The sequence below is a fragment of the Leptonotus elevatus genome, chromosome 1 (assembly GCF_054856555.1).
Source record: "Leptonotus elevatus isolate MCC_2025b chromosome 1, RoL_Lele_1.0, whole genome shotgun sequence".
Taxonomy (NCBI): domain Eukaryota; kingdom Metazoa; phylum Chordata; class Actinopteri; order Syngnathiformes; family Syngnathidae; genus Leptonotus; species Leptonotus elevatus.
In genome coordinates, this window is record NC_141239.1 from 13,738,958 (window position 1) to 13,765,965 (window position 27,008).

The 27,008-nt window shown below is 40.0% G+C and overlaps 1 protein-coding gene across 1 annotated transcript; it reads right to left on the bottom strand.

Moving 5' to 3' along the window:
- Positions 1-1,421: 1,421 nt before the first annotated feature.
- Positions 1,422-27,008, bottom strand: LOC147180962 (activin receptor type-2B-like). The gene is made up of 11 exons (XM_086077305.1): positions 26,359-27,008; positions 22,494-22,710; positions 16,500-16,615; positions 14,881-15,032; positions 11,251-11,394; positions 11,022-11,165; positions 9,306-9,454; positions 9,119-9,233; positions 6,684-6,822; positions 6,464-6,594; positions 1,422-6,123 (listed from the first exon to the last, which is right to left on the bottom strand). The coding sequence occupies exons 1-11, from the start codon at positions 26,408-26,410 to the stop codon at positions 5,929-5,931; spliced, it is 1,554 nt and encodes a 517-aa protein (XP_085933431.1). The 5' UTR covers positions 26,411-27,008; the 3' UTR covers positions 1,422-5,928.

Consider the following 27,008-nt stretch of genomic DNA (forward strand, 5'->3'; position numbering starts at 1 on the left):
ATGCAATTACAAATCATGGCTCCTGTTTTCTGAAGCCAAGCCGTGATTGGTTATTATCTTTACCCTGAACAACTGTGACGTCATTTAGACAGCTAGTGACAAAATGGTCGCCCCCCCCCCCCCCCCCCACAACATAAATATCAATCAGTTTTGTAGAAACGTAATGAATAGTAACTCTGTAACAAAACTTAAAGGAACACCCGTAAAAGTTTGGAGCCACTAGCAGGTTCAAGTCAAGTGTACCTAGTAGTGTCTTTCCGGTGTGCGTATTTCACAGTAAACACGGTAAAGATGACAAACACACTGGCTTTATCTGCGTTCGTATTTTATTTTTCATATACAAAAAAGATGTCTTCTCATCTACTTTTTTTAATTTTTATATTTCTACGTATTTTCCGAGACATAGGTCATACATCTCCGCACGGGAATCATCACATCAATGGGGGATATCTTGTCATTCACACTCGAACAAGGGCTTTCTTTGCATTCACACACACAATAATAATAATCATAAAAAAACGTATGCATACAATAATTGAGCGATTTTGAACAAGAGTGAGACAAGTCTTTTTGTGTGTGTTAAGAACAGACATGAACATAGAAAAAGCTTATTTTTGTATTAATATGTCCAAGTCAAAGACTAGTTCCAATTTTGACATATAGGGGGCAGCCCATTATTGCACACAGCATGTTTTTCAGGTTGGGTGCCAGTGCATCAGCGTAATGAATGATGGGTTTTTTTCGGCCACTATTGCACTCAACTTTAAGTCATGGCGGCCAAAATTAAGTTGTCCCACTCTTGCTCTCAGTGGCTCAATTGTTCTTGTCCTTTTTACAGATGACGTCAAGTTACAGTGTGTGTGAGGTAAGTGGTGAGAAGAACTGGAGGTGTTTTTGGGAGGCATTGTGTGAAAGCACCTGGGTGGACCGTTAGGGTGGGAGTGGGGGGTCATTGTTGCACACAGCTGAGTGACCATCAATTGATATTTAAATGACTATTGCTGTGTTAAATATATTGCTGGACCCTCAGCTCATACACACACCACTGTGCACATCAATCGTTTTGCGTCATCCCCCCAAAAAAAGTATTACCCCATCCATTTGTTTGTTTGTTTTTAACAGAAATCATATGAAATTCACCATCTTCGCACAGCACTGCATGTCTAAACTATCACGTCTGAACATCACATCGGCAGGTTATGTGTTTATTTAGAGGTAATACTGTTCCCAAAAAAAGGGCTCGCAAAAGCATCCGGAATCATCTTTTTGCTTGCGATCCACACACACAAGCACACACACCCCCACACACGTGCGCTAGCTACACGACACCTGATAGCCACTCTTGGGGGGGAAAAAAAATCTATTATACCATACAGTTAAGACCAAAATTATTATTTTATATATATATATATATATATATATATATATATATATATATATATATATATATATATATATATATATATATTTGTGGAACATGTATTTTCTAGTTGGATGGGGTTTCAAAAGGGGACAATTTCTATTGCTTTGACTCAGGATCTTGGGAAGTATTCATTTCAAGTCACAAAAATGAGAAAATGTGACTATGGGGTCATTTTTAATGTTTATCTCCAGAATTTCTATGTTGTGTTTTTAGTAAGTTTCCAGAAACTAGTCACAGGAATTCTGGAAATTCTGGGTTTGCCATGGGAATTAATGAAAGTTAGCTGCTAAACTATGCCCGACAATGCAGCATTGATGCACAAATGTACACAACACACACCTGTTGATTATTGAAAAGGGGATACGTGTTTGTAAAATTGGTGTAATCATTATTATTTTTAGCATTGTCGCCTTCCAATAAACAAAATTAGTACTGTATCTCCATAATTTGAGAGAAATTCTAGTTTGTCTCAAGATGAAAACATTTTTACAAGTGCTGACCTCAACCATTGTAAATCAACTATAAATTTATACTGGTTTCTGATTAAACTCAAGCATAATTTGGTCAAATATAAAATTTGGCCTACTATTTTAACTCCTTCCAGTACTTGCATGTTCCAGCTAAGAGACCCATTCAACAGATACCGAAAAAAAAAAAGAACAGTATTTCTAAATATGGCAATTTTGGGCTTAACTGTATATAGGAACCTTTAAAACACTGGTTCTCAGACCCGGTGCCAGTGCCAGATGTGATCGGCCTCCCAGATCGTATCGGGTCGCCTAACGAACACGTCACGCTACAGGATTGGCTAGAAATTATCCAATTGATGACACATTGGAAAGAAAATATTAAAGATGTAATTTAAATAAAATGTACGGGCTGAAATGGTAAAAACATAAACAAACCTAAGAATATAAAAGCAAGATATATTGAATAAATAATAAAATAGATGGAATAAATGATAAATACCAATTTAATTGCCTGAGATGTGACAAATATTGTCAGTTTAGATTACTAATTTGGTCCTATTATCATTAAGACTACTTTTGTCATGTATTGTGATTTGTGAACTGTTAAAAAATAAACCAAACCGAAGTGAACACGTCTGAATCGCGCATATCGTTAGCGCTGTTGTACTGACATCATCGGCAAGCTCGACGGCGCTTCAATCTTTTTTTGTAAGTATCCTGCTTTTATATTCTCAGGTTTATTTACATTTTGACAATTTCAGTCCATACATTTTGTTATTTAAATTACATTTCAAATTTTCTTTCCAATGTTTTGACGTCAACCGGATTTATTTTTCAAATATCTTTATTGAACAATTGTAAACGGATAATCTCCAGCCAATCCTGTAGCGTGACGCCATCGGTAGGCGACCACGATAGAATCTGGCAGCCCGATCCCATCCGGTACCGACACCGGTCCTCGAGTAACCCTATCCAGGCTGTTTTCTATCTCTCCCCAGCCAACACAGCAGAGCAGTTATCAGGCTTCATGCAGAGCTTGCTGATTAGCTAATCGTTTGAAACACCCGTGTTGCTTGTGGGAGACATGGAAAACAGGCTGGTTATGGGTACTCGAGGACCACGGATGAGAACCACTGCTTTAAAACGTACATAAAAAAAAAAGAAACAAACAAAAACATAGTGTCCAGAGCGTCATCTATTTACAACAATCGGCGTCTCTTATTTTTTTTGGGTGTGTGTGTATAGTGTGACAACTGCTAGAGCTATTGGTAAAAATAAAAATAAAAACTTTTTTTTCCTAAAAAGTTAAATTACCTGGGGGCGGGGGGGACTAATTAAAAATCTCAACAGACAAAGAGGCCCATCTGACAACATTTAACCATCTGGACTTAAAAATAAAACATACAATCAAATACATCATAAGAACAAAAATAAGTCCATGTACATGTAGAAAAAAAAGCCTGAGGTACTTGTTCAGAAGATCTGAGGTCAGTCTCGGAGGAGAGGAAGCAGCTTGAGGGCTCGCCCCTTCATCATTTAACACATAAACATACACGCACACACAAAACACGAACGACAACGACGTTAGCCTCGTGTCACGCCACTGATGGTTCTAGAGCAGGCTAAGAATACAAATCCTTGAGAGTTCCAGAATAGTCAGAGCAGCATAAAAAACGGACATTCAAAAATGTATGGAACTTGTGTTCGTATGACAGCATGTACACGACGACGACTGCATGGCATTGCATCGGCGAGAGACGAAAAAGGCAACCGTTTTGAGCTCTCCCGGCGTGACGTACGTGGAGGACTGAGGTATCTGGGGACAAATGACTGACTTGACCGAATCCGTTCGACACGTCAAGGGAAAACACAGAAACAGACATGTTTGCTTGTACTCAAGTATGGCGGCCTGCCCGCTATTCTCACTCAGAAACGCACAGGCACAAAATGACTCAAACCCTGGCTGTTAGGACTTTTTCTAGGTTACAATTATAAGCAATAAATACCTCTCTAAATCAAGGTTCAGTTTCAATTTTGACAAACTGTAAACTTTCATTCTAAATAATAAAATAAAAAGTTTGATGGCTCTTTGAAGAATTGTTTCACTATCTGCCAAACAATTTGTTGATTGTTTTCAACTACTATCAGAATGTGCAACTTTAGCATGCAACTTGAGTGTGAACAGCAGCAGAGATCCACAGGTATACGTGAATGTTATTTATCATCTTTCATGAAATATTTGAAATATGAAATATTTAGACTGATCTTAGACCACTATTGTGCTAAACGTTTGGTAGCAGCCATTAAGTGGTAGTCATAAAACATGAATCACTTTTTAAAAATTACAAAAATTGAGTTTGCCAACTTAAGGGGCGAGGAAAAGAAAGATATGGACACCCATTTGAATTTCAATTAAAATATCATTCACATTTGCATATTTTAAAACAATATTTTGACTGAAAGTACACTTATACAAAACATGCATTTTTTTAAACTGTCCGATTATCGCTTTTCATCATTTATACTGTATATCTTTATCTGAAATGTAAAAGATCTGGAGATATGTACATACATATGTATATACTGTACATTCATTTTTACTTGATAAATGCATTATTGCTCACTTTGCTTTAATATGAAAAGCATTTATGCAGATCAGAAATTATGCATTTTTTGTTTTTGATTTGAAAAAAAACCGGATGATGTTTAAGACCTTGTCTGTATTTCGGCAAAAAAAAAAAAACGCTTTCGTAAAACATGCATTTTGTCATTGGCCAATAAAAAGCAAACATTACAGCATACATGTTTTGCATGCGTTTTCTTTTTTTGAAAACCAAAGAATTTGCTTTTGTTCGTTTTTTTTTTTTTTAAACAAAGGCACACATCTATCATTTATGTTTTTTGTGTTTGGGGGAGGCGGGGGGTCTTATTCATGAGATACTTTGTTGCATTTGAATAAATACAAAAAAACAGATGCATGCTTTTCGTTCACAACTGAAGCTATTTTGTTGTTGCATTTAACGGTATGCACATTTTGAGACATTTTTCATTGGTCAAGTTCTCAAAATATAAAAAAGTAAGAAAAGCAGCAAATATTTCATGTGTGATTACTAAAAGATGAACTTTCTAAAATTTGGGCCAGGATATGACTCATTTTGTGCTTTAACTGCATAATCATTCATTCCCATCCACTCACACACTTACACAAACATAGTTAAAAATCAAGAATGTGTAACATTGCAACTCCAGACAGCATTCGTCAATGCCGGCACTGGCCAAAGGTGTAACTCTACAAATAAAAGCAATGAGAATGAATTAAAATCAGCATTAAAATGGGGAACACGTCCATAATGACAGCTAGCTTGGCTCTCCCTCTCGCATAAGAGGACACACACAAAAAAAGAAGCCTATTGGATACCTGAGAGGTAGTTCCCCGCGGGACCACATGTTGTCCCTAAAATCTCCAACAAGTCCAGCACCCATTTTAGCTTGATAAAACCCACTGTGCTCCATTATATATATTTATATATACTGTATGATTTTTTTGTTGTCGTTTCCCTTAACTTTTCCTTTTCTGTTGGGAGCGAGGCATTCACAGATTTCAAAAGTAGGGGAGCACACTTTGAAGAGTTTCTTTTAAAAATCAGAGAAGCGTCGACCCCTGAGGAAGATGAATCTATTTCGTTCTAACAGTCTCAAAATCCTCCAGAGGTTTTGAAGCTCAAAAGTTCATTTCACCGGGAAGGGGATAAGGAGAAAAGTAGTTTTTAAAAATGTTTAAAAATGAGGTAATTAACGAAAAAAAAATATACATGAGGTAATAACGACTTTTAGTGTTGCCTGTCGCACAGCTTATATACTACGTCCAAACTACAGCAGATGGATGTGTTAATAAGATCCAACACCCCAGAACAAAAATACCAGTATTGGGGATAAAATAGCAGCTGCATGTTATTAAATATTCACCGAGATCCACTGAGTTTGAGTTTGGAAAAAATAAATCAAATAAAAAAATGTCAGGAGCACTGCCCGTGTTCAGGTACTGGACTCTTTGGGAGGTAGGTCCTCGTTGGTGAGCGACGTGACAATGGAGACGGGGCCGTCTGAGGTAGTGCTGCCGATGGTCCTGGCGATTTGGCCGATGCGCTCCTCCACGCAGCCGGCCGACAGGCGGGCCTCTGCGTCGTGGTCCCAGCATTCCTCGATGGTCTCGCTCAGTTGGCTCAGACCCTGTGGGGGGAGGATGGGCCGCACGTGTTAAGAAGGCTACCTCCTCCGTTTCAACCCGAATGGCTTATTTCAAGCATTTATTTTTTTGCCATTTACACAAGTCTGAATTTTACCGTTCCTCTTCTGACCAACTATCTTAAAGGTAGAGTTTGCAGTGTTGAAACGTTTTGTCTAAATGACCTGACAGTAGAAAATTATTAAAAAGACCTTTTGAAAAAACACACTTTTTAACACTCAATTTTTTCTCTCTCATCATACTACTTCATCCTGTCATCGTCAATCATGGTAGATGTCCCTGTACCCGACCGCATAACTTTGTACGCTCAACAAAATTACTCACAGGATGTTTTAGCCAACAGTCTTTGATGACTGGGCGCAATTTTTTGTGCACGACCACATCCTGCAGATCCTCCAATGTTGGATGCTGCCCTATTTCGTCCTCAAACGGCAGGAGGTATTCACCCACGGTAGCTGAAAAGGACATTAGAAGAAAAAAATTTGGGTCCCACTTCTTATTAATCAACTAGGACAATCACAAGCTGTCTTCCGGGTGGACTCACCATCGGTTTCGATGCAGCGGGACACCAGCTCCCACAGCACCAGACCCATGGCGTACATGTCGATCCTCAGGAAGGAGTCTCGCTGGAAATTGATGGCTCCCTCCAGCACCTCGGGAGCCATGTAGCGTCGCGTACCCACCTGATGGCACCAAAACAAGTTGGGAACAGGCTTAATGTGGATATAGTACAGCTGTGAGACACACTGCACGTCGCACATTGACGTTCGCCATTGAACAACCCGTTCATTGTGTAAGTGAGGCTGATAGTGCACAAGGTGGGTGTCTGCAGATGCACCCAAATTAAAGGTTTTCTTCACAATGTGTTTTGGTCAGAATGTGTATATTGAGACTTGTCTCCATGCCAATGATAGCCTGTTACTGGATCGCTGAGTTCACTGATGCGAGAGACATTTTTTACTTTTGCTTACACTGCCGGCTGTCGGAGCCAAGATTGCACAAAAATTGTGTCTTCCAAGTTCAGGGGTTAAAAAAAAAAGAAGTGGAAAGTGGAAATCGGCAATTCATACAATAGACTGAAATGTTTTGCATTCTCCCTCCAGCCAGCACAAGACCCATGTGCTTCATATCCTGGAGACTACAGATGTGATGAAGACGACCAATTTGAAACAGCATTATGAGAAAAAGCATAGGAATTATGAAGAGAAATTCTTCATAAAATCTGAGGTAACTAACAAACATAAAAAGCACTGAAACTGCTCCAAGTGGTAGTTGTTTATATGACCCTCGAACAAAAAGCAAGAGCGTGCTTACTTGGAGTGGCCTGTAATTTGCGTAAGGATAAAAAGCCATTCTCCAATGCAGAAAGAATAATAAATATTTTAAAAAACATGACAACGATTGGTGAAAAAAAAAAGGAGGAAATGACAGCTAAAATGAAGCAAATTCCCCTTTCACATTTCACAGCAACTACACGCACTGAAGTACTGGTTGGTGATATACTAAGGCAGCTGTCTGATGGAAAACAATTCAGAGTCTATTTCTCCAGCTGTGGATGAGTCTATTGACACCACTGACAATGTTTAGCTGATGGTGTTTGTGAGGTATTACGATACGACGAGTCAAAAAGTAAGTCTGGTCGCATGGCTCAGTTTGAGAGAGTGTGATGCAATTAGGGGTGGGCGATATCATTAGCGATATTATTGTCAAAGTTTCTTTCACGATATGTAGTTTTACATTATCGAGTATTAATATTCTCTCAAAAGAAAAAACGTGTCCATTGATTGGCTACAAAGCAGTAGGAAGTGCTGAAAGTCCTTATTCCGCAAATCAGCAGCATACATGGCAAATTAGGAGGAAGTGATCAATCCTCATTCTGCCAATCAGTGGGCAGAGGTGGGCATCATCATTGATTGGAATTGATGATTGATGGAAGTGCCCACCTTTTGGCATGTGAAAAATTGCAGACTGAACACCTGAGTAAAGCTTGATTACTTCTGTCGACCGCGGTGAGTCCACACGGTCCTTCTCAGGCCATGCATTTTTGTGAGGCTTCGCATTATCAAACATTCAATATCAATATCAAGCAACGTGCAAAAAAACGGTCGCCGTGAAGAGCAACTGGCCGACACTTGTTCAACTTGCTCTGTGTTCCACCATGAACTATGAAAGATTACGAGGAAAACTAGCAGTACACACGTCTACACAGGCACGGCTACGGCTAAAGAGGTCTTTTCTAAACATTAAGTAATAAAGCTGAGCAACACACACACAAAACAAACACACACTGTATTATTGGCAACAAAACTATCTGTCAAAACATCGCAGCTGCATTTGTTGTCTTTTGGAAACTGCGCGAATAGCTGTACCTACCGTCTGTGTTAAGGACTGTTTACAAATGACATATTCCACGGCGACATATATGGCACAAATCACTATGTATCAAATACAATACATTTACATTTTTCATTCTGACTACTGTAGCTGGAATCGGTAGATCCTTGTATACTCCACATGGAGAAATTGGATGAAATTATTGTCAGACATAATCACCAGAAATCTATTTAAACACATTTTCTCATACTGATAGTTGTCGTAGTTGACAATGGTGGACCACAACTTACTGTTCTTCAAAATTATGATGGTGATGACATTTGTCATTATGGAGAAATAGGTGACATTTAAGTGACAGAAATAAGTAAGCTTCAGGAAAATAGTTTTTGTTTCTTTAAAAAATTTGAATATTTTTTGGGCTACAAATAATAGATTTAGTATGGCAGAAGTCACTTCTAATTTACTGTCACAATATCAATAAAAAATGTCAATGTGCTTGCTAAAAATTGTGAGGTTGTTTTTGTTTTGTTTTTACACCTTTACGTGTGCGTAGATTCTCAGTCATGCAGGCCTTGGAAACACGTCAGGGTTGAAATGAGTTGCTGTAATTATTTCAAATATGGAGCAAAAGTCTGTTTTTGTTACCTGCCCATGAGTGTCTCCTGGAGGTTTCCCCGGTTCAAAGCGGACGGCGAGCCCGAAGTCTCCAATGATTGCGGTCAGGTCGTTTCGGAGCATCACATTCTTACTCTTGAAATCCCTGATAAGAGAGAAACCGCCATTAGCCAACCTATCACAATGCAGTCGTCATCTTTTGCGCCTATAGGTATACCTGTGCGCGATGGTGGGTTTGGGTTCTTCTCCCTTGTGGCTGGGAATGTCCTCGTGGAGATAGGCTAAGCCACGGGACATAGTCTCGGCTATGAGGCACAGCTCCCCCCAGGTCAAAGTGTTGCCCTTGAGGTGGTCGGTCAATGAACCCTGAAACCAAGCACCAGGAGTGTGAAAGGCGTAATGAAATTTTTGTGTGTGTGTGTGCAAATATACAGCATCCTAAGCTTCGTGGTCAGGTGACGGGTCTCCTTTTTTTCTTACTCCACATGTGTGGGTCAAGTCCACACTGGGCTAGTAACAAGTCGCGGTAAGGTCACTCGGCGAGCGCCGACGCTGCAAGTACCGGTACCATATAAAATGCAATATAATATAGTTTTAAATGACGCAGTACCTTGGTACCAAATTAGTACCGGTAAACCGTGCATCTCTACTATGCCATCTAATATGAATTGAACATGCAGTCAAAGTTTGATGATCATTTCAGGGATTCTCCAAAATGGGGGAGAATTATTATATATTAATTATTATATATATATATATATATATATATATATATATATAATTTTGCAGTTTCACATAGAGATGCACGTTAATGCTATTTTCAACCGATACTGATAAACCAAGAATTTAGAAAGTGGCGATGTCGGTAACTGATAAGTAAGCCGATAATTGCAAAATTAACTTGAATACAAATATACTTTCGAATCCTACTATAACTTAACACGTATACAATACATTGAAACATTGCGTATAGCGCATGGAGCTGAATTTGATTGATATCTCTGCTTTAAAGACAACCAGTAACTCATTTTGAGTTTGCCAAAACAAAACAGCCAAGTTTTAAAAATGCAACAAAAAACTGTGAGGGTAACATTTTGGGGAGTGTTGTGGAATTTTCAGCAGTTAGGCGAGATTAATAAAAACAATTTGTCTTTTGGGTTTCTTTATATTTAAAGCTTCAAATATACACAAGCCTTACAGAAGAGTGAGTGTTCGCAATTCATGGGAAGATTTTTTTTGCAGCCTGGTTAGGTTTTGGGAAGAGACGGCAAGGTCAGCTAGACAGGAAAGCAATTAGTCTGTTCGAGCAGGCTTTTCAGTCAAGGTCACTTCGATATTGCTTCATGTACAAGAAGTGAAAAGCCCATTGTTAAAGAACATCCAGGTGTCCACAATACAGTATAAACTTATGTTCATAGTTATTTTCCATAACAGGACAGTAAAAAAAGCCCACACTGGCGACTGCCATGTCGCAATGATGCATCTTCTGTGAACACAAGGTTGCGCGCATTATGAGGTAACAAATATGCGACACTATCATAGAAGAGGGGAGGGGTTGAGGAGTTGAGCCACAACTACAACAGATGGATCAACGTGGCATGTCTATTATTATCGGCAGATTTCTTTATTAACTGGTTTATCTGTATGATGTCAAATTGGTCGATAATTAATCGGCCGCACAAGTTTATATAGCCGATGAGTAGTTTGTCAGTAAATAAACAAAGATCAGTATTATGGCTCAACAAAAGGCAAGAAATCAGTCCTTAATATACCCTGGCCACCATCTAATAAAAGTACGGTCTTAATAAAAGCAGTGATGACCTTTTGCAAAGGTAAACAAAAGGCCCGGGCCAATATTGGAAAACACACAGAAGGTCGGGTCAGGCCTGCACATAAGCGCCTATAGCCAACATTAAAGAGATTGAATTCTTACTCTCTCGTGGAACTCTGTGATGAGCCACAGTTCCGTCTCCAGGTTACTGCCATGCTTCTCAGCAGCGATATAATGCAGGATATTCTCGTGCCGTATGCCCGGTGTCAGGAAGATGTCCCGCTCGTTTTGCCATGACTGCTTATCCTGCGCAACAACAATGGAAGGATGTCAACTTTTAGACCCTTTTCATGTAAAAATCTGAGTGCAAAATGCAAGAGCGTTGACCCACCTGTACAGGGAAGACCTTGACTGCAACATATTCGCTCATGAGTTGGGCTTTCCAAACGCAACCAAAACGACCCCTGGCTTTGATTTCCAGCAGCTGCAGGGGTTTCAGGCCCACCAGGGGCGATGGAGGGGTGTGTCCAGGGTCCTGAGCCACAAGGAAACAGATTTTTTTTCAATTATATTGATTGATTATATTAATACCATATTTACCCTCTTAAAGTAAATTACTGTAATCTCTCATTTCCCGCAAACCGCGATTGACGAAATCCTTCAATTCTTGATATATACATACAACAAATTTATGCTCATCACTTCAAGGATTTCGTCTAGCGCGGTTTGCGAGAAATTAGAGATTTTATTAGGGGTGTGCAAAAAAAACGATTCTCATAAGAATCGCAATTCTCATTTAGTACAATTCAGAATCGATTTTAAATGTCCCCAAATCGATTTTATTCTAATTAGTCTTCCCTTTGTTTGTGTGTGCTTTTATTGGGAGCACTGTTCATGATGTACCCGATTTAGCCACTTGGGCGCAGTGTGGTTCCATGCAGTCTGATACACTGTTAAATTGTAGCCACATCAGAGAGTAGAAGGAAAAAGTCACGCTCAAGTTATTCCAAGTTATGAATTGAATCGCACACCCAAAATTCTGAATCGAATCTCCAAACCCTAATATATATATATATATATATATATATATATATATATATACACACACACACATATACATATACACACACACCCCCACACACATACTAGGGGTGTTAGTAAAAATCGATTCGGCAATATATCGCGATATTACAGCGCGCAAACAACAATTTTTTGGGAATATTCAACAAAACGTCTTACTTAGGTTTAGGATTCACACATTAACTCTTTGACTGCCAGACGTTTTCAGAAAAGGGATGCCGTTAGTGCCAGCCGATTTAAGCATTTTGACTGATCTTTCAAGGTCCACAGAAAATGTTCTGTTTGGACTATGGAAACACACGTACTACCAAATGAAAGATTGGACTTTCATCTTTCATCAGAAAAAAGTTTGTTTCTACCTTATTCCATTCTTTAGTAATCAACAATAGAAAATGGTTAGTTTGACCCAATTTCGCCTGTTTTGGACCAAAATACGGAGAAATCAAGCTTTTAGTGAAACGATATTATTTCATGCATTCTAGTGAATTTGACACATCTTTTTGTCCATGAATGATGCCACAAACACCTAAATAGTGCTTTACTTCTATAAAACACTACCACCAAGAATGAAAAAGTGTTTTTTGATAGCAAAATACGTTTATTTACATTCAACAGTGTAACAATTTGACAACAATTTGGCAAACTATTTACAAATGTGTGCAACTGTGGTGCTATTTACAAATATGTGGATGTTTCAACGACAGTTTTTCTTTGTGTAACACTCTCCTGCGTGCAAGGAGACGCAACCGCATTTGCACAACAGATTGCCTCTTCGCGTGCTCCACTTTCTTGCCGGACGTTTTTTTCCGGGGAATAGCAAGTATATACTGCAGTGTGTGTTGCCATCAAGTCTAATATCAGGATCATGCTACGGTTTCGTTACGTCTCGCTTCCTCGTGTCCTTCAGTTGCTATACCGGGTGGTAAGAGATGTTCTGATCCATCTTATCCACTCCATTCATGGTGGCATCGTAGTCCAGAAACAGTGTCTTCTCCGTGATCAGACTGTACCCGCTCCTCCGATGAATATGCATTGGACTCGGGGTACTCTTCATTGTCCGATCGAATGTCCGCTTGTGCAGCTCCGGCGTTAGCAGCGCTAGCCGCGCTAGCCGGTGAGGCTTACTACGTGTTCATAACAGTCGCGTCAAGGCTTCCAACTTTGGCGTCAAGCTCGGAGTCATCATCATCATCATCATCAATCTGCATTGGTCGATGCCAACTCTCCATCGCCCGATCGAATGTCCGATTGTGTAGAAGTACCCGGTCGGCTATTGTGCGCGTTTTGCGGCCTTAGCAGCGCTAGCCGCGCTTAGCCGGTGAGGCTTACTACGTGATCATAATAGTCGCGTCAAGGCTTCCAACTTTGGCGTCAAGCTCGGAGTCATCATCATCGTCGACATCAATGCGCTTTTTAGTATTGATTGATGCTTTCCGTCTTTGAAAAAAATGCTCAAGCGTGAGCTGCTTGCAACCGGTTGCTTGGTCAAGCCATTGTGGCTTGACCAGCCATTGTCTCCTCAACACTCTAGCTCCGCCTCACGTCTTCTACTGACGCCCACGGTGGGCGGCCCATCCAACCTTGTGCAAAGAGAGTCATCGCTGCCCTCTAGGGGCCAAAACGAGTCTTTTACTAATCAGATCTGCCTGATACTTTCAGCACAGCTGCCCAAGGCTTTCCTGCACCCGTTTTCAAAAAAAAAAAAAAAAAAACATAGGGGACGTCTTTTAACGTCCTCGGCGCCCTTCCCTAGGTTTATGCTAAACGTTTTATAACGTTTATGGCAGTCAAAGAGTTAAGCATGGAAGAATGTTATATTAATGGAACATTAAGCCTTAATATTTTTATGTCAGTGCAGTGTACATGTACAAGTTTACTGATTAGTATTTTCTAAATTTGAGATTTTTTTTTGTTGCAATAATCAATTTATAGATTTGTATTGGGATTAATCGGTATCTAATCGAATCGTGACCTATGAATCGTGATACGAATCGAAAAAATGCATCGGCAGATGTGTCTTTCCTAACAGTGGAGGGATTACAATTCATTCTAACTAGCGATGGTTCGCAACATTAGCTAACCAAGTTTGCTTTACAGTAGATGTGCAGTTGTGTAACTTAAGACAGTTGTGCTTAATAGGAACATTGCACTTAAGTTTAAAATGATCCCAAGGTTTTGACATTCTGTCAGTTCAATACTCTTTCCTCCTAAATTGCGCTGACTGCTCTGCAGTAACAATTGATGTGGAAAAATCCCGCAATATAGCTACAATACAGAAAAAATAATTCCACAATGTAGTAAAGCCGCAAAAAGTGAACCATGACTTAGAGAAGGAAGACTGTACTAGATGTGTTACGAGTCGTGCTTTTAAAGGGCACCCGGCTTTTTACCAGTGTGTTTTATTCTCCTACAATATCCAGTTCATGCTTACAAGTTAGCAGCAAATGCCATTTCTGCTCCACTTTGTGTTTATTTGTGCCGTTTTACTTGCGGATCACTCTCTAGTCTGTACAGAACACCTCCTTAGGAGCAATTGACATCATTGAAAAACCAAATTTTTTTTACTGTGAACAAACCATCTTTAATATTTTTGTAAAATTTGCCAGGCTTCAGATGCATGTTTTTGTTGCGTCTTTTCTTATTATAATATGGTGATAATTCAGATAACGGTGATATTGGTCAGCATAATTGTGATATATATATATCTTTTTTTTTTAGTATGCTTTCATCACCATTCTGTACACAACTCTATGCGTTCTCTTGCCCCACAGACAATTCATTTAAACATTTCCATAGAATATAATTGAATGCACTCAACCCTCACCATTTCCTAGAGTGCCTGCGAAGTGGAAATGAGAAACAATGTGGCTTTCATTCATACGTCTCTCTTGCCACAGAAGTGCACTACAGTAAATATAATGGAATTTGTCGGCCATCTCACCTCGCCCAGGTCCACATGGCCGTAAGGCGGCTTGCGGTGACGGTACATCCACAGGGCCAAGATGATTGCCAGGGAGAGCACACAGAGCGGCAGCAGGGAGTAGACAAGCACATTCAGCATGGACGGCACTCGGGGCGGAGGCCGGATTTTGACTGTGTGGGAAGAAACAATTGATGATTATAAACAATGCAAATGATAAAAAAAAAATCATCTGTATTACCTTATTGATGAAATGCTTCTCCGCAACAAAGTATTAGATGTATTGCTAACCTTTCAAATGACAGTTATTTTTAATAGTGTATTGACTATCTCCGAGTAGTAGTTGTCTTGTGGCTTCTTCCATCTGGTGTGTAAACCAACATTTAAGTCTCCTATAAGTCTAACATTTTTTCCCCATATTAAGGTATTTTTGTCTAATATAATTGTTTGATATATGACTATTTTTGGTGATATTTTGTATTGAAATATAATTTTTCCACAATATTTTGATATTTATTTTGCCTATTAATAATGCATATTTTTCTATTTTGTCTATTGTTTTCCGGCCTACTTTTTGCTTAAAATGTGTGTGTATTTTTCATATAAAACTAGTAATATTGTATGCTTTTTTTTTGTCATATTTTTCTAATACTTTATATTTATTTTTTGTGATTGTTAATTTTTAAATTAACCTAATACTTTTGAATAAAAAATTTGGGGCTTCACACGATCAGGATTTTTTGGGCCGATCACCGATCAGTGATCAACGAGTTTGATTACAGACCAATCAGAAGATGGAGCAATATATCTATTTAAAAAATATATATTTACGCTACAGTTGTCCGACAGCATTTGTGAGGGATATCGACTAGCCTGGCCCAGGAATAGCGAAAACCCACATAAGTGAGGGCAATTGAAATGCATGAAGGAAAAAAAAATTCTCAAAACAACACTATCCATCAATCCATTTTCTTAACCACTTGTCCTTACAAGGGTCGCGAGGGTGCTGGAGCCTATCCCAGCTGCCTTCGGGCAGTAGGCGGGGTACACCCTGAACTGGTTGCCAGCCAATCGTAGAACAAAAGAACACTGATAAGAATTAAATTTAAGATAAGCTGAAATGTCTTAATTTGCAGAGCTGATCCATGACGCCGTTGATCGATTGCGCAAATAAAGACATTACAGCCGATCACCGATTTTGCATAAAATGCTAAATATAATCAAGTCCCGATCCAGCCAATGTAAAGTCTTACTTTTTAAAAATATTTTTAGCATTATCACTTGGACACACAATTGTACCTAATATTTTGACTCTTACCATAAGTAAATCAATGACGTACATTTATTTTATCAATACTATGATATATTTTAGGCTTTAATATTTATGTGGCACGTCAACATTCATATTCAACTCCAACACATCAAGAGCAAGAACTTGTGTATGTGTTGCATAGATGTGTGTATAGATGATGTGTGTGTGTGTGTGTGTGTGTATACAGTATATTGCTTCCTCACCCACCAGTGCACCGTCTCCTACGATATATAGATATACTGTACCTCTTCGATATAAAGACATATAGATATATAAAATGTCCTTTCCACTAATGTGGGAGCTATTTTTCGCTGGGTCCACCCCTCACCTCGATTGCCAATGCTGATCAAGTCGGGGAGGTGGGTGAAGCGCTCGTTGCAGTAGTTGCCCTCGCAGCAGCAGAAGAAGACCTGAGGGTTCTCGTCCATGGAGACACACTCTTGCCTGAAGCCACAGGATGACACATACAACACACACACCTGTGTTAGTGGTGCAGAAGAGTATCGCAGCTATTTTTAATGGCGGCCAATGCACGCTGGAGAACCTTTTGTGAAAAAAGAATGTTCATTTGTATGATCATACGTGGTGTACATTTCGAATCTGTCGGGTTGAAAAGCAAAAGCAGGGAATGAAGCTATTTATTGCTGTGTTTGCTTCTCTTGCTAGATAGTCAAAGCCAGGGGTCAAGTCCGGTGCTCGAGGGTCCCTATCTTACGGGTTTTAGAGGTTTCCCGCCTCCAACACACCTGATTCTAATGATTAGGATTGTTTCCAGGCTTCTGCAGAGCTTGCTGATGAGCCTATCTATCATTAAGGAACCACGTGATCACTCGAAGACCAGAGTTGGTGACCCCTGTCAGCTATTCAAGGCTCGAAATGTTTTTTTGTCCTTCCTTTTGCTAATGACTTCATTTGAGGAACACCTTTTTGTCTGCCGTTTCAGTCTGAAATTTATTTTGCAATCTTCCCGCACCATCAACCGAACAGCTTCTCTTCCGCCGCCGACTGGTGTGACATAAGGATGTTGTGGCATTTGTATGCCCACTTGCAGTATAGTATTGCTTTTCAATGAGTCTATATAGGGCAAAAAAATGGGATTTTTTAATTGCAAATTACGATGCAAACCTGCTGCTTTTGAGCCTTGCTATTGCTTGATCCAATTTTACAGGACCAGCGGAGCCATGAAAGCCACAGAAATTGCATTCTTCTCCGAAACAAGCCAATGTAGCATAAAAACAATTTTTTAAGCTGATGGGTCAAATTACTACATACAGTTGCTTTCTGGGAACTTAAGAGCTCAGATGGCGAGTTCATTGTTTCTTAAAAGCACACAGAACTGCATTAGTGTTAATCACTAAACACATTTCAGACAATTTCTCCGAGTGCAGGGTTACGAATACTATTCATTTGTTCCTAAAATAAAATAATTTCGACAGACTCTTCATCAATGTCAGAAGCTAAACAAGCAACCACAACTCCAGAATCCAAAGCAGAAGCCTGTCAAAGACCCCATCCAACTTCTCCAATTTAGAACAGACCTGTTGGAATAAAAAAAAAATCTTCCTACACAGGTGCAGGATTTAGTTATTCATTCATGCCTCAAAACATAAAATGATTTTTATTTTTTTACTATCCATCAACATCATAAGCAAAAGAGAGAAAAAATAAAAATAAAAACCTTAAAATTCCAAGCTGAAGCCTAAAAACTCCTCGATTTAAAGAAAATTGCAGTATTCGAGTTAGACTGTTTCTTCTGCGTGCAGGATTCAGTTACTTGCTCAGGCTTCAAAATGGGCAAAATTTGGGATTTTCCTTTGAACTCTACTTCAATGTCAAAAGCGAAACAACTAACCGCAACTAAGATAGGCTGAAGCTAGAAAGGCTGTCAACACCCCCACTCAACATCGGCCCGGTTAGCTTCTTCGGTTACACATTCCATTCTTCACTTATGCCTCAAAATGTGCAGGATAGTCAGGATGGGGAAAAGCTGCAAGCTACTGAGTGTTATGTTGCATGCACGTGCAGTAAATCTCGGCGTACGTAAATATCCACCCGTGTCTAATTGAGACCTGACCCCAATATTTTCAAAAACAGATTATGAAAACAGCTTTCATGTCGCCTCAGCATGTTCTCCCACACTCACAGCGTACATCATGCAACACTGAATTATTTAAAGATGCCGTATTCTATATACAGTGCCCTTACATTCCTAGGTGCATCGTAGGTATTTAGTATATTGGGCGCTTAACAAGTGACTCCAACCCCAAAAGTGACACCAATGTGCATTTAAAAGTGGGTTCAAGATGAGGCTGGCAGACTTTGCTGGTCGCTGCCCCACTCCGGACCGATGCCAGCAGACCGGAAAGCTCAAAATGTGCCACTGTTTGAAAAGCAGTCACCGTACTTTCATGTGTAGAGGGCAGTGGCCTAGAGAATGTTAATACTCAACTACTGAGAGTTCAGGCATCTACGGCATTGTAAAATATTTTCTTTATTTCCCCTTTCACATAGACTTTCCTCAAGATTCGGAAGCTTACACTGCCATTAAAAACTGCTTATTTGTAGTACAAAGTAAATTTTGTAGCGTACATTTTACCCATATTCTTTCCCAGTCTAGATAGAGTAAACTTTACACTTGAAAGAGAGTAAAATGTTTATTAAAAAAAAAATCACTCAAGGTTTGAGGATGATCCCACAACTTTCACCGCGGGAGACGGCCACACTACCACTTAAACTATGCCACATCTAAAGTTTGTTAACATATTGGTGCTGTGTCCAAAAGAAGACCAAAAATGATAGCGGTATGAGGATTCCACCTGACACCAGCGATATACTGACACACAGTAGGAGCGGCATGGCTCAGCAGTTATAATGGCTGTCTCCCAACCTGAAGGTTCTGCGATCGTTCATCAACCCTTGAGTGATTTATTTAAAAATATATATAATTTACTCTCCTCCAGAGTAACGTTTACTCTGTTTAAACTGGGACCGACTATAGTCTTCTAGAGTAAAATTCACAAATGTATGAAATTTACAGTGTTGTAAATTGATCTACACAAACAAAATGTGGTATGCGACACAAATTAGTACTGCATATTGTGTTTTGTTGTTAGGGCTTGCGGCAATTGCAAATGTGTCATGTTCTGTTACTTTGAGTCCTGCTATGTCTGAGTTCGTAAACGCAACACGGGTGACTGGGAAGAGAGAAAGACCATGAGGGATCGCGTTCAATGTCAACACAGGCATACAAAAACTGCTTTGGTTGTTAATAAACATGAGTTTGCTGACTAATAATGCCTTCATCATCCATAATAGATGTTGCAACATGTAAGTGTACCAAACAGGACATCACATTACATCAAACACACATGCTGCTAATGCTAGCTTCCAGACATGACTATCCCTATGCCAGAAACAGTATCAGGCTTGTCAGACATTGCATCCAGCCAGCGGGAGAAGCAGGATACGAAGTACAAACCCAATTCCAAAAAAGTTGGGACACTATACAAATTGTGGATAAAAACTGAATGCAATTATGTGGAAGTGCCAAATTTTAATATTTTGTTCAGAATAGAACATAGATGACAGGTCAAAAGTTTAAACTGAGAAAAATTTTCATTTTAAGGGGAAAATATGTTCATTATAAATTTCATGGTGCCAAAAAATCTCAAAAAGGTTAGGACAAGTAGCAATAAGAGGCTGGAAAAGTCAATTGCACTTTAAAAAAAAACAGCTGGAAGACCAGTTACCACTAATGAGGTCCATTGGCAACTTGATTAGAGTATAAAGAGAGCAGTGGCAGTGTCTCTCAGAAGCGAAGATGGGTAGAGAATCACCAATGTTGTGCAGAAAGATAATGGAGAAAGGTGTTTACCAACGAAAAATTGCAAAAAGGTTGAAGTAATCATCATCTACAGTGCATAACATCATCCAAAGATTCAGAGAATCTGGAACAATCTCCGTGTGTAAGGGTCAAGGCCGAAAAGTCAGACTGGATGCCCATGATCTTCGGGCCCTTAAAACGGCACTGCACCGCAAACAGGAATGCTTTACTGTAAGGGAAATCACAGAAAGGGCTCAGCAATACTTCCAGAAAACATTGTGGGTGAACACAATCCACCGTGCCAGCCGCCATTCGTTGCCAGATGAAACTCTACAGTACAAAGAAGAAGCCATTTCTAAAGCAGACCAAGAAGCGCAGGCTTTTCTCTGGGCCAGGGCTTATTTAAAATGGAGTGCGGCAAAGTGGAAACCTGTTTTGTGGTCAGACCAATCACGATTCCAAGTTCCTTGTGGAAAACTGGGGCGCTATATCATACTGACTAAAGAGGACAAGGACAACCCAAGTTGTTATCAGCACTCAGTTTATAAGCCTGCATCTGTGATGGTATAGGGTTGCATGAGTGCGTGTGGCATGGGCAGCTTCCACATCTGGAAAGGCATCGTCAATGCAGAAAGGTATATTCAGATTGGAGAACAACATATGCGCCCATCCAGGCATCATCACTTTCAGAGAAGATCTTGCATTTCTCAACACGATAATGCCAGACCACATGCAGCACCAATTACAACATCATGGTAGGAAAAGGATTCGGGTATTGAAATGGTCAGCCTGCAGTCCACTTCTTTTACTTATAGGGCACATTTGGCGCATCATAAAAGGGGACGGTGCAACAAAGAAAGCCCAAGACAGTTGAACAGTTAGAGAGACGCGTGTTAGACAAGAATGGGACAGCATTCCTATTTCGAAACTCTAAACTCCTCGATCCCCAGATGTTTGCAGACTATTGTAAGAAGAAGAGGGGATACCTCGCAGTGGTGAAAATGGCCATGTCCCAACACCATGGAATTTAAAATCAACATAGTTTTCCCTTCAAATTATATATTTTTTCAGTTTAAACTTTTGTCCTGTTTTCTATGTTCTAATCTGAATAAAATATTAAAATTTGGCACTTCCACATAATTGCATTCAGTTTTTATTCACAATTTGTATAGTGTCCCAACTTTTTGGGAATTGGGTTTGTAGTTTTCGGTCAATCAAATCAAAGCGCCAAATAAATAAATACATAAATGATTCAAGGTTGTTGCTTATTGATATTAAAGGGACAGTTTGGGTTTTTGGACATGAATCTACAATCAGCACCGACTTACCGCCAACAGCGTCTTGTGACTGTGACCCGAGTCGAACACAAGAAACTTTACTCGCACGCCAAATTAACACACGTTACCAACAATGTATGGATGAGTCCCTTTCCACCGCGAGACGTGCGATGCGTTCACTAACACAAGAATACAAAACAGAATGTGCAACACCGGAACATACAACACACCTTAGTTCCATTAGCTTATAAAGTTTATACAATTGTAACGTTATATACTACTCGCTCTCCATTAGCTCTCTCGCATCAGGTAAATACTTCCAAACAACAAACATGCCACGCAGTGATACGAACAAAAAAAATAGTGCCCGGCGGTAATGGAGTCCGATTTTTTTTCTAGTTTGTGGTTTTGTGATACAAATTTATCACTTGTTTTTGGAAGAAAAACGCTTTATTTCTGTGACCCCAGCCAATTAGCCGGACTATCGGCACTTTCGTCTTGACCAAAACCGGACCAGATCTCGGGTCACGGGACACTGTCAGGGGTAAGTCAATGCTGATTGCACACAACTGTAGAGGAGGATGCCATACAGATTCATGTCAAAAAACCTGAACTATCACTTTAATTGTTGACAATTTTGATCATCGACAAGTAACAACATTGTGACTAATCGACTTCTCTTGGCAGCCCAAGTCTAATGTGACATAACAATGCAAGGGCCAGTTTCGACTCTCCCCTTCCAGTGACTAGGGGGAAAAAACATCTTGGATGAGCATTGTGAAAGATGCTTATGACTGGCTGCCATTTGCCAAATTTGGCGGGAAGATCCAGAACACATTGTTGGTGACAAGCTTCACACTTCAGTCCCAACTTTCTGATACTATATTTCCGTTCAAACTGCTGCAGGGCCCACCTGTGTTATGTCTCCAATACCACAGCGGAAGCTGAAAAACTCACAGGTCAACCTAATTTGCCCGTTTACATACTACAGTAGCGCAGGACCACCGGGGGATGATGAGGCTTTGATGAGCAGTGTGAAAGGCATTTACTGTATGATTGGCTGGCAGTTGCCAATTTTGCCGGAAAGACCCAGAACCTGCCGGCCTCTTTGGCCTTCTAAATCAACTGCCGTAGCACAGCCTCTTGGGAGAAGGGAGTGTCAGGTAGGTAAAAGTTCACACCCTGGTCCCGCCATTCACACAGTTGCCATCCACTGGCTCACCTGTCATAGCAGTTGAAGTCGTCCAGCCAGCAGCCTTTCTTCACCAGCTTGATGGTCCCTGAGGAGTTGAGCCAGGAGGCGTAGCAGTGCAGCCGCTTGTCCTTGTCTTTGTCCTTGTCGTCGCAGCGCTCAAAGCCACTCTGGTTGGTCTTCTCAGCGCGCCAGTTGTCATTGTAGAACACACACTCGCGCGTCTCCGCCTCGCCTACGCTGTATCCTGTGAGACACCAGACCAGACAGTAATCAATCCGACAAAGCAAAAGGAAAAATGGATGGATAGACGGCATGGGGAAGGAACATGGAAGAGTTATCGCTTTGGAGCGCCGCCAAGTTCGGGAGTTCCTCGGGGGCTCGGGAAAGTTGCTGCCAAATAATCCACCGTGCTTAAAAGATCTATTTAGACTTTTAATTAGCCGTGATACAAAACATAATAGCAACACGCCAGACGTGTCTAGAGATAAACACAGTCCAAGGGATTACCCCCGCCCCGAGTACACACTTCACTTGTACAACCTGTGTGCACTGTACATCTACCTCTGGGCTTGGACTGTCAATTACCTGTTAAGACATCACAGCATAGGATAGGATATACCGTACATGAAATGTCTGCCCACCCATCAAGTGTCTAATGCAAATGTTTTATACGTACGAATGGCTATTTATTTATATATATATATATATATATATATATATATATATATATATATATATATACACATAAGAGTGCTCAGCGTAAATGAGTAAACCCCCTTTGAAAAGTAACATTCTAAACAATATCTCAATGAATACAATAACAATTTCCAAAATGTTGGCAAGACCAAGTTTAATATACCTCTGGTTAACTTATAACATGAAAGTAAGGTTAATAATATAAATTGGATTACACATTTTTCAGTTTTACTCAAATAAGGGTGATGCAAAAATGAGTACACCCCTCAACAAAAATGACTAAATCTAGTACTTTGTATGGCCTCCGTGATTTTTAATCACAGCACAGCTTCTAGGCATGAAAGGGGGTGTACTCATTTATGCTGAGCACTGTATATAATATATTCCTAATGGCAACTTTGTATTTATATAATTTCTAATTTCTTGTCCTTGATCGTATAACGATAATGGTGTCGGTCCCCACCGTGAGTACCGATACCTTAAAATAAGACTGGTATTGGCACCAATACCTGGTATCGGTAGTCACCCATCATAGTCAGGATGATACCACCTCTGCCTAAATTTCAGCCAGGAAAAACATGGCATTACAAAACCATTTTCCCAATTACTGTTTATCAACCAATTATTGATGTTTAGTTGGTATTGTTTATATTATAAAAAGAAAACTAAAACACAATTAAGCAATATCACGAGAGGTATTCACCACACTGGTTCTATCATTTTTTTCCAAATTAAGAGCAGATGTTTTCTAATGTCTTATTTTGATTCAACACAAAGGATAATCAATCTGCTTTCATGAAGGACAACAGAAATCAGAGAATTGCGTACTGTTGAGAGGCTGAAACCATTAGATTTGGACAATTTCAAGGTACTCAATGGCTCTAAACGATTATTTGATTATTAAAGCAGCGTTGCATTGTGAAAGCGCATTCAAATACACGCTAAAATGTCTTGCTTTGCCGCATGAAAGCAGAATCAATTATACCGTCTTTGAGTGCTCATTTTTTTAATCAAAATCGGGAACTGAATCAAAAATCAAATTGAATCGGGGGCTTCAGTGAATCGTTACATCCTTAAGCATGAGGCTATGATGGCAGTTTTGAGTATTTGAGTTTTAGCAGTTGAATAAATACATAGTTTGGAAATCAATGAATAATCGTTTTATTAATTGTGATTTCAATACAAATCAAAATAATAATGATTATTACTATATCAATAGTCACCCAGTCCTACTACACGGTGGAAACATATACCTGTAGAGATCGACAACCATTCACTCTCACTTTTGAACTGTCATTGAGTGGGAACTGAACCCATGTTTCCTCCACCGAAGCAAAAATAACAACAAAATTAATAGAGATAGGCCGATATGTTTTTTTCAGGGCTGGAACTGATGCCGATTATTAGTAGTCAAGGAGGCTCATAACTGATATTTGAAGCCGATATTCATTTTCAGTAAAAAAGGGAAAACACTATATTGCCGTCCAGATTTATTAAAATACAAATGCAAATCCTGACTTATGTGTGATGTCTTAAAGCATGTTCATTGATCAATTTTATTTTTCATATAATTATTTTTATGTTCAGGTTTGCAAGGTTATGCAAACTTAAACAATACCATAACTCTATAGTTTTCTACAGTAAATATGTTTTCCCAAAATTTAAACATACCCGAAATCTTAAACTATCACATTTTTAAGTCGGACAAAAACAAAAGGTTCAGAAGGTTCCCAGGGTCACCAGCATCTCTTTTAAAGTTAACTGAAACATTTAATAGTTCCCTGAGATTAAAAAGGTTTGTCAAAATGCTAAATGCTTTGAAATTACTTAAAAGTGCAGCATTACATTGTTCACACTTCACCCTCAACGGGGCAGGTAATATGGCATGGGAAAGATTAGCTTTGTTACGGCAGCGGTGTGAAAGAGAAGAGCAGAAATCCACACCTGGGTGTAAATTTTTAAATACAAAACACTCACTTCTCCTGTACTGGTGTGTTGAAATTGCCATTAAGGTTGTTTCTTTTATACATCTCACCACACGCTAATAAGGCTGCTCTATCTTTAAAAAAAAAAAAAAAAAAACATTGCATGAAATTGGTCCTCCATTGTTCCCACACAAAAAGGGGGCCCGATTTTACGTCGTCAGAATAGCTTTGTTATTAGTTGTTTTTCTTTTTTCATTTTATAAAAATAGAAGCTGTCTCTTTAAATCCTGTCCTACAGGAGACTGCCCCTCCCCCAGTGTTGCCCCTACCACACACACACATTCGTTTAAATGTTCGATAGCAAACAATGGACTTCAATATTTAGGAATATTACGTTTATAGAAGGGAAGTTATTTATTCATTTATGTTTTTACTACGGGGTGATGATCGAGCCCATATTGGTCGTCACGTGATGAGGGAGGACTTTTACTACAACCCCCCCCCCCCCCCCCTTATTCCCTCTCTCCCTCCTGTCACTTATGGAGGCTTTAACACAAACGTGGATTCTGGAGGAAGCAGTTTAGTAGCTTACTATAACATTAATGTACAAACCATATTAGAATTAAAATGAATGCGTGGGACACAGGCACACAAACGGAGGCAGACGCATATATTTAAGGAGGGCAGCTGTGTAGACATTTTATTGTCATTCTAAACGGGGGGAAGAGGAGGGGGGGGGGGGCTTGAGGGGAGGCCGTATGTTCCAAAATAATAAAGAAGGTCAGAGAGCAAGCCCACGTTGTGGAGTCACATTATTGAAAGCTGTGGGGGAGGAAAAACTGAGCACCCTTGTGCAATTTCACTTTGTTGTCAATCTATTGTCTGTTGGAATATATCGATTTAGCTTTTTAAAATGTGCTTTAAAAAACAACAACGATGTTTCTCTTTTTGTTGTTGTTGTTGGGTGAGAGTGTTACGTAGCATATAAGGTTTCAGGATGTTACTGCAGCTGCTGCTTTCTATTCCTGCCCTGGACTCACAAAAGGCATCGAACGCAACAGTTTTAGCACGAAGCACCTTTTGTGACAATGCACACTTTCGAGCGTTTATTTGAATATACCTCATCAAACTAAACATTTGGAAAAAACAAGTAACACACGCTATCTGGGGAGTACACTTAACACAAACTAAATATGTGGATAAAAGTTTAAATAAACACTGGAATAGGTGACAATGTCTATGGTGGAAGCTAGCCCCTAGCGGCCGCTTACCTGCGCATAAAGTTCCCAGCAGAAGTGAACAAGTCAGCCAAGAGAAAGACATGTTCCGTCTTTAAAGAGCACCACCACAAAGGTCCGCCGTTTTGGTTCCGTCCCGCACATCCACCCCTCAGCCCCGGCGGAGTCAAACCGACCGCAGGGCCCCCTCCAAGCTAAAGCCTTCCGCGGCTCGTAAGCGCCGCCGCCGCCACACCAACGACCACCACCACCACCGAGAAGAAAAGACGGAGGGGGCTGCTTATAGTCGGGCCGCCGGCTGGCTCGTTTAGTCCCGCATGGCATCAGAAAAAAAGAAGGCGGAAGGAAAAACGAGCATTAATCGTTCTTTCTGGCGGCGAACAAACGTGGAGAACGGGGCGGTTGGCGGCACTGCGTCGCGAGGTCGCCCGGGGTTTACGTGCATGTTAGTCTGATGTGTGTCCAAAATGGCTTCGAAATGGGGAGCGAGGGCTGCGAGCTGGGAAAACCCGGATGTGTAAACACAAAGGGGGAATTCAGGCAGCCACAGTCGAAGTGACCTCAACGCCACTCCGCTAAATGTGCCTAAAAATGCCGTCGTTTCACATCTAAATAACTGACTCTTTTTTTTTTTTTTCCAAAGGGGGACTGTATATTCCGACGATGATCCAGGAGGAATATGC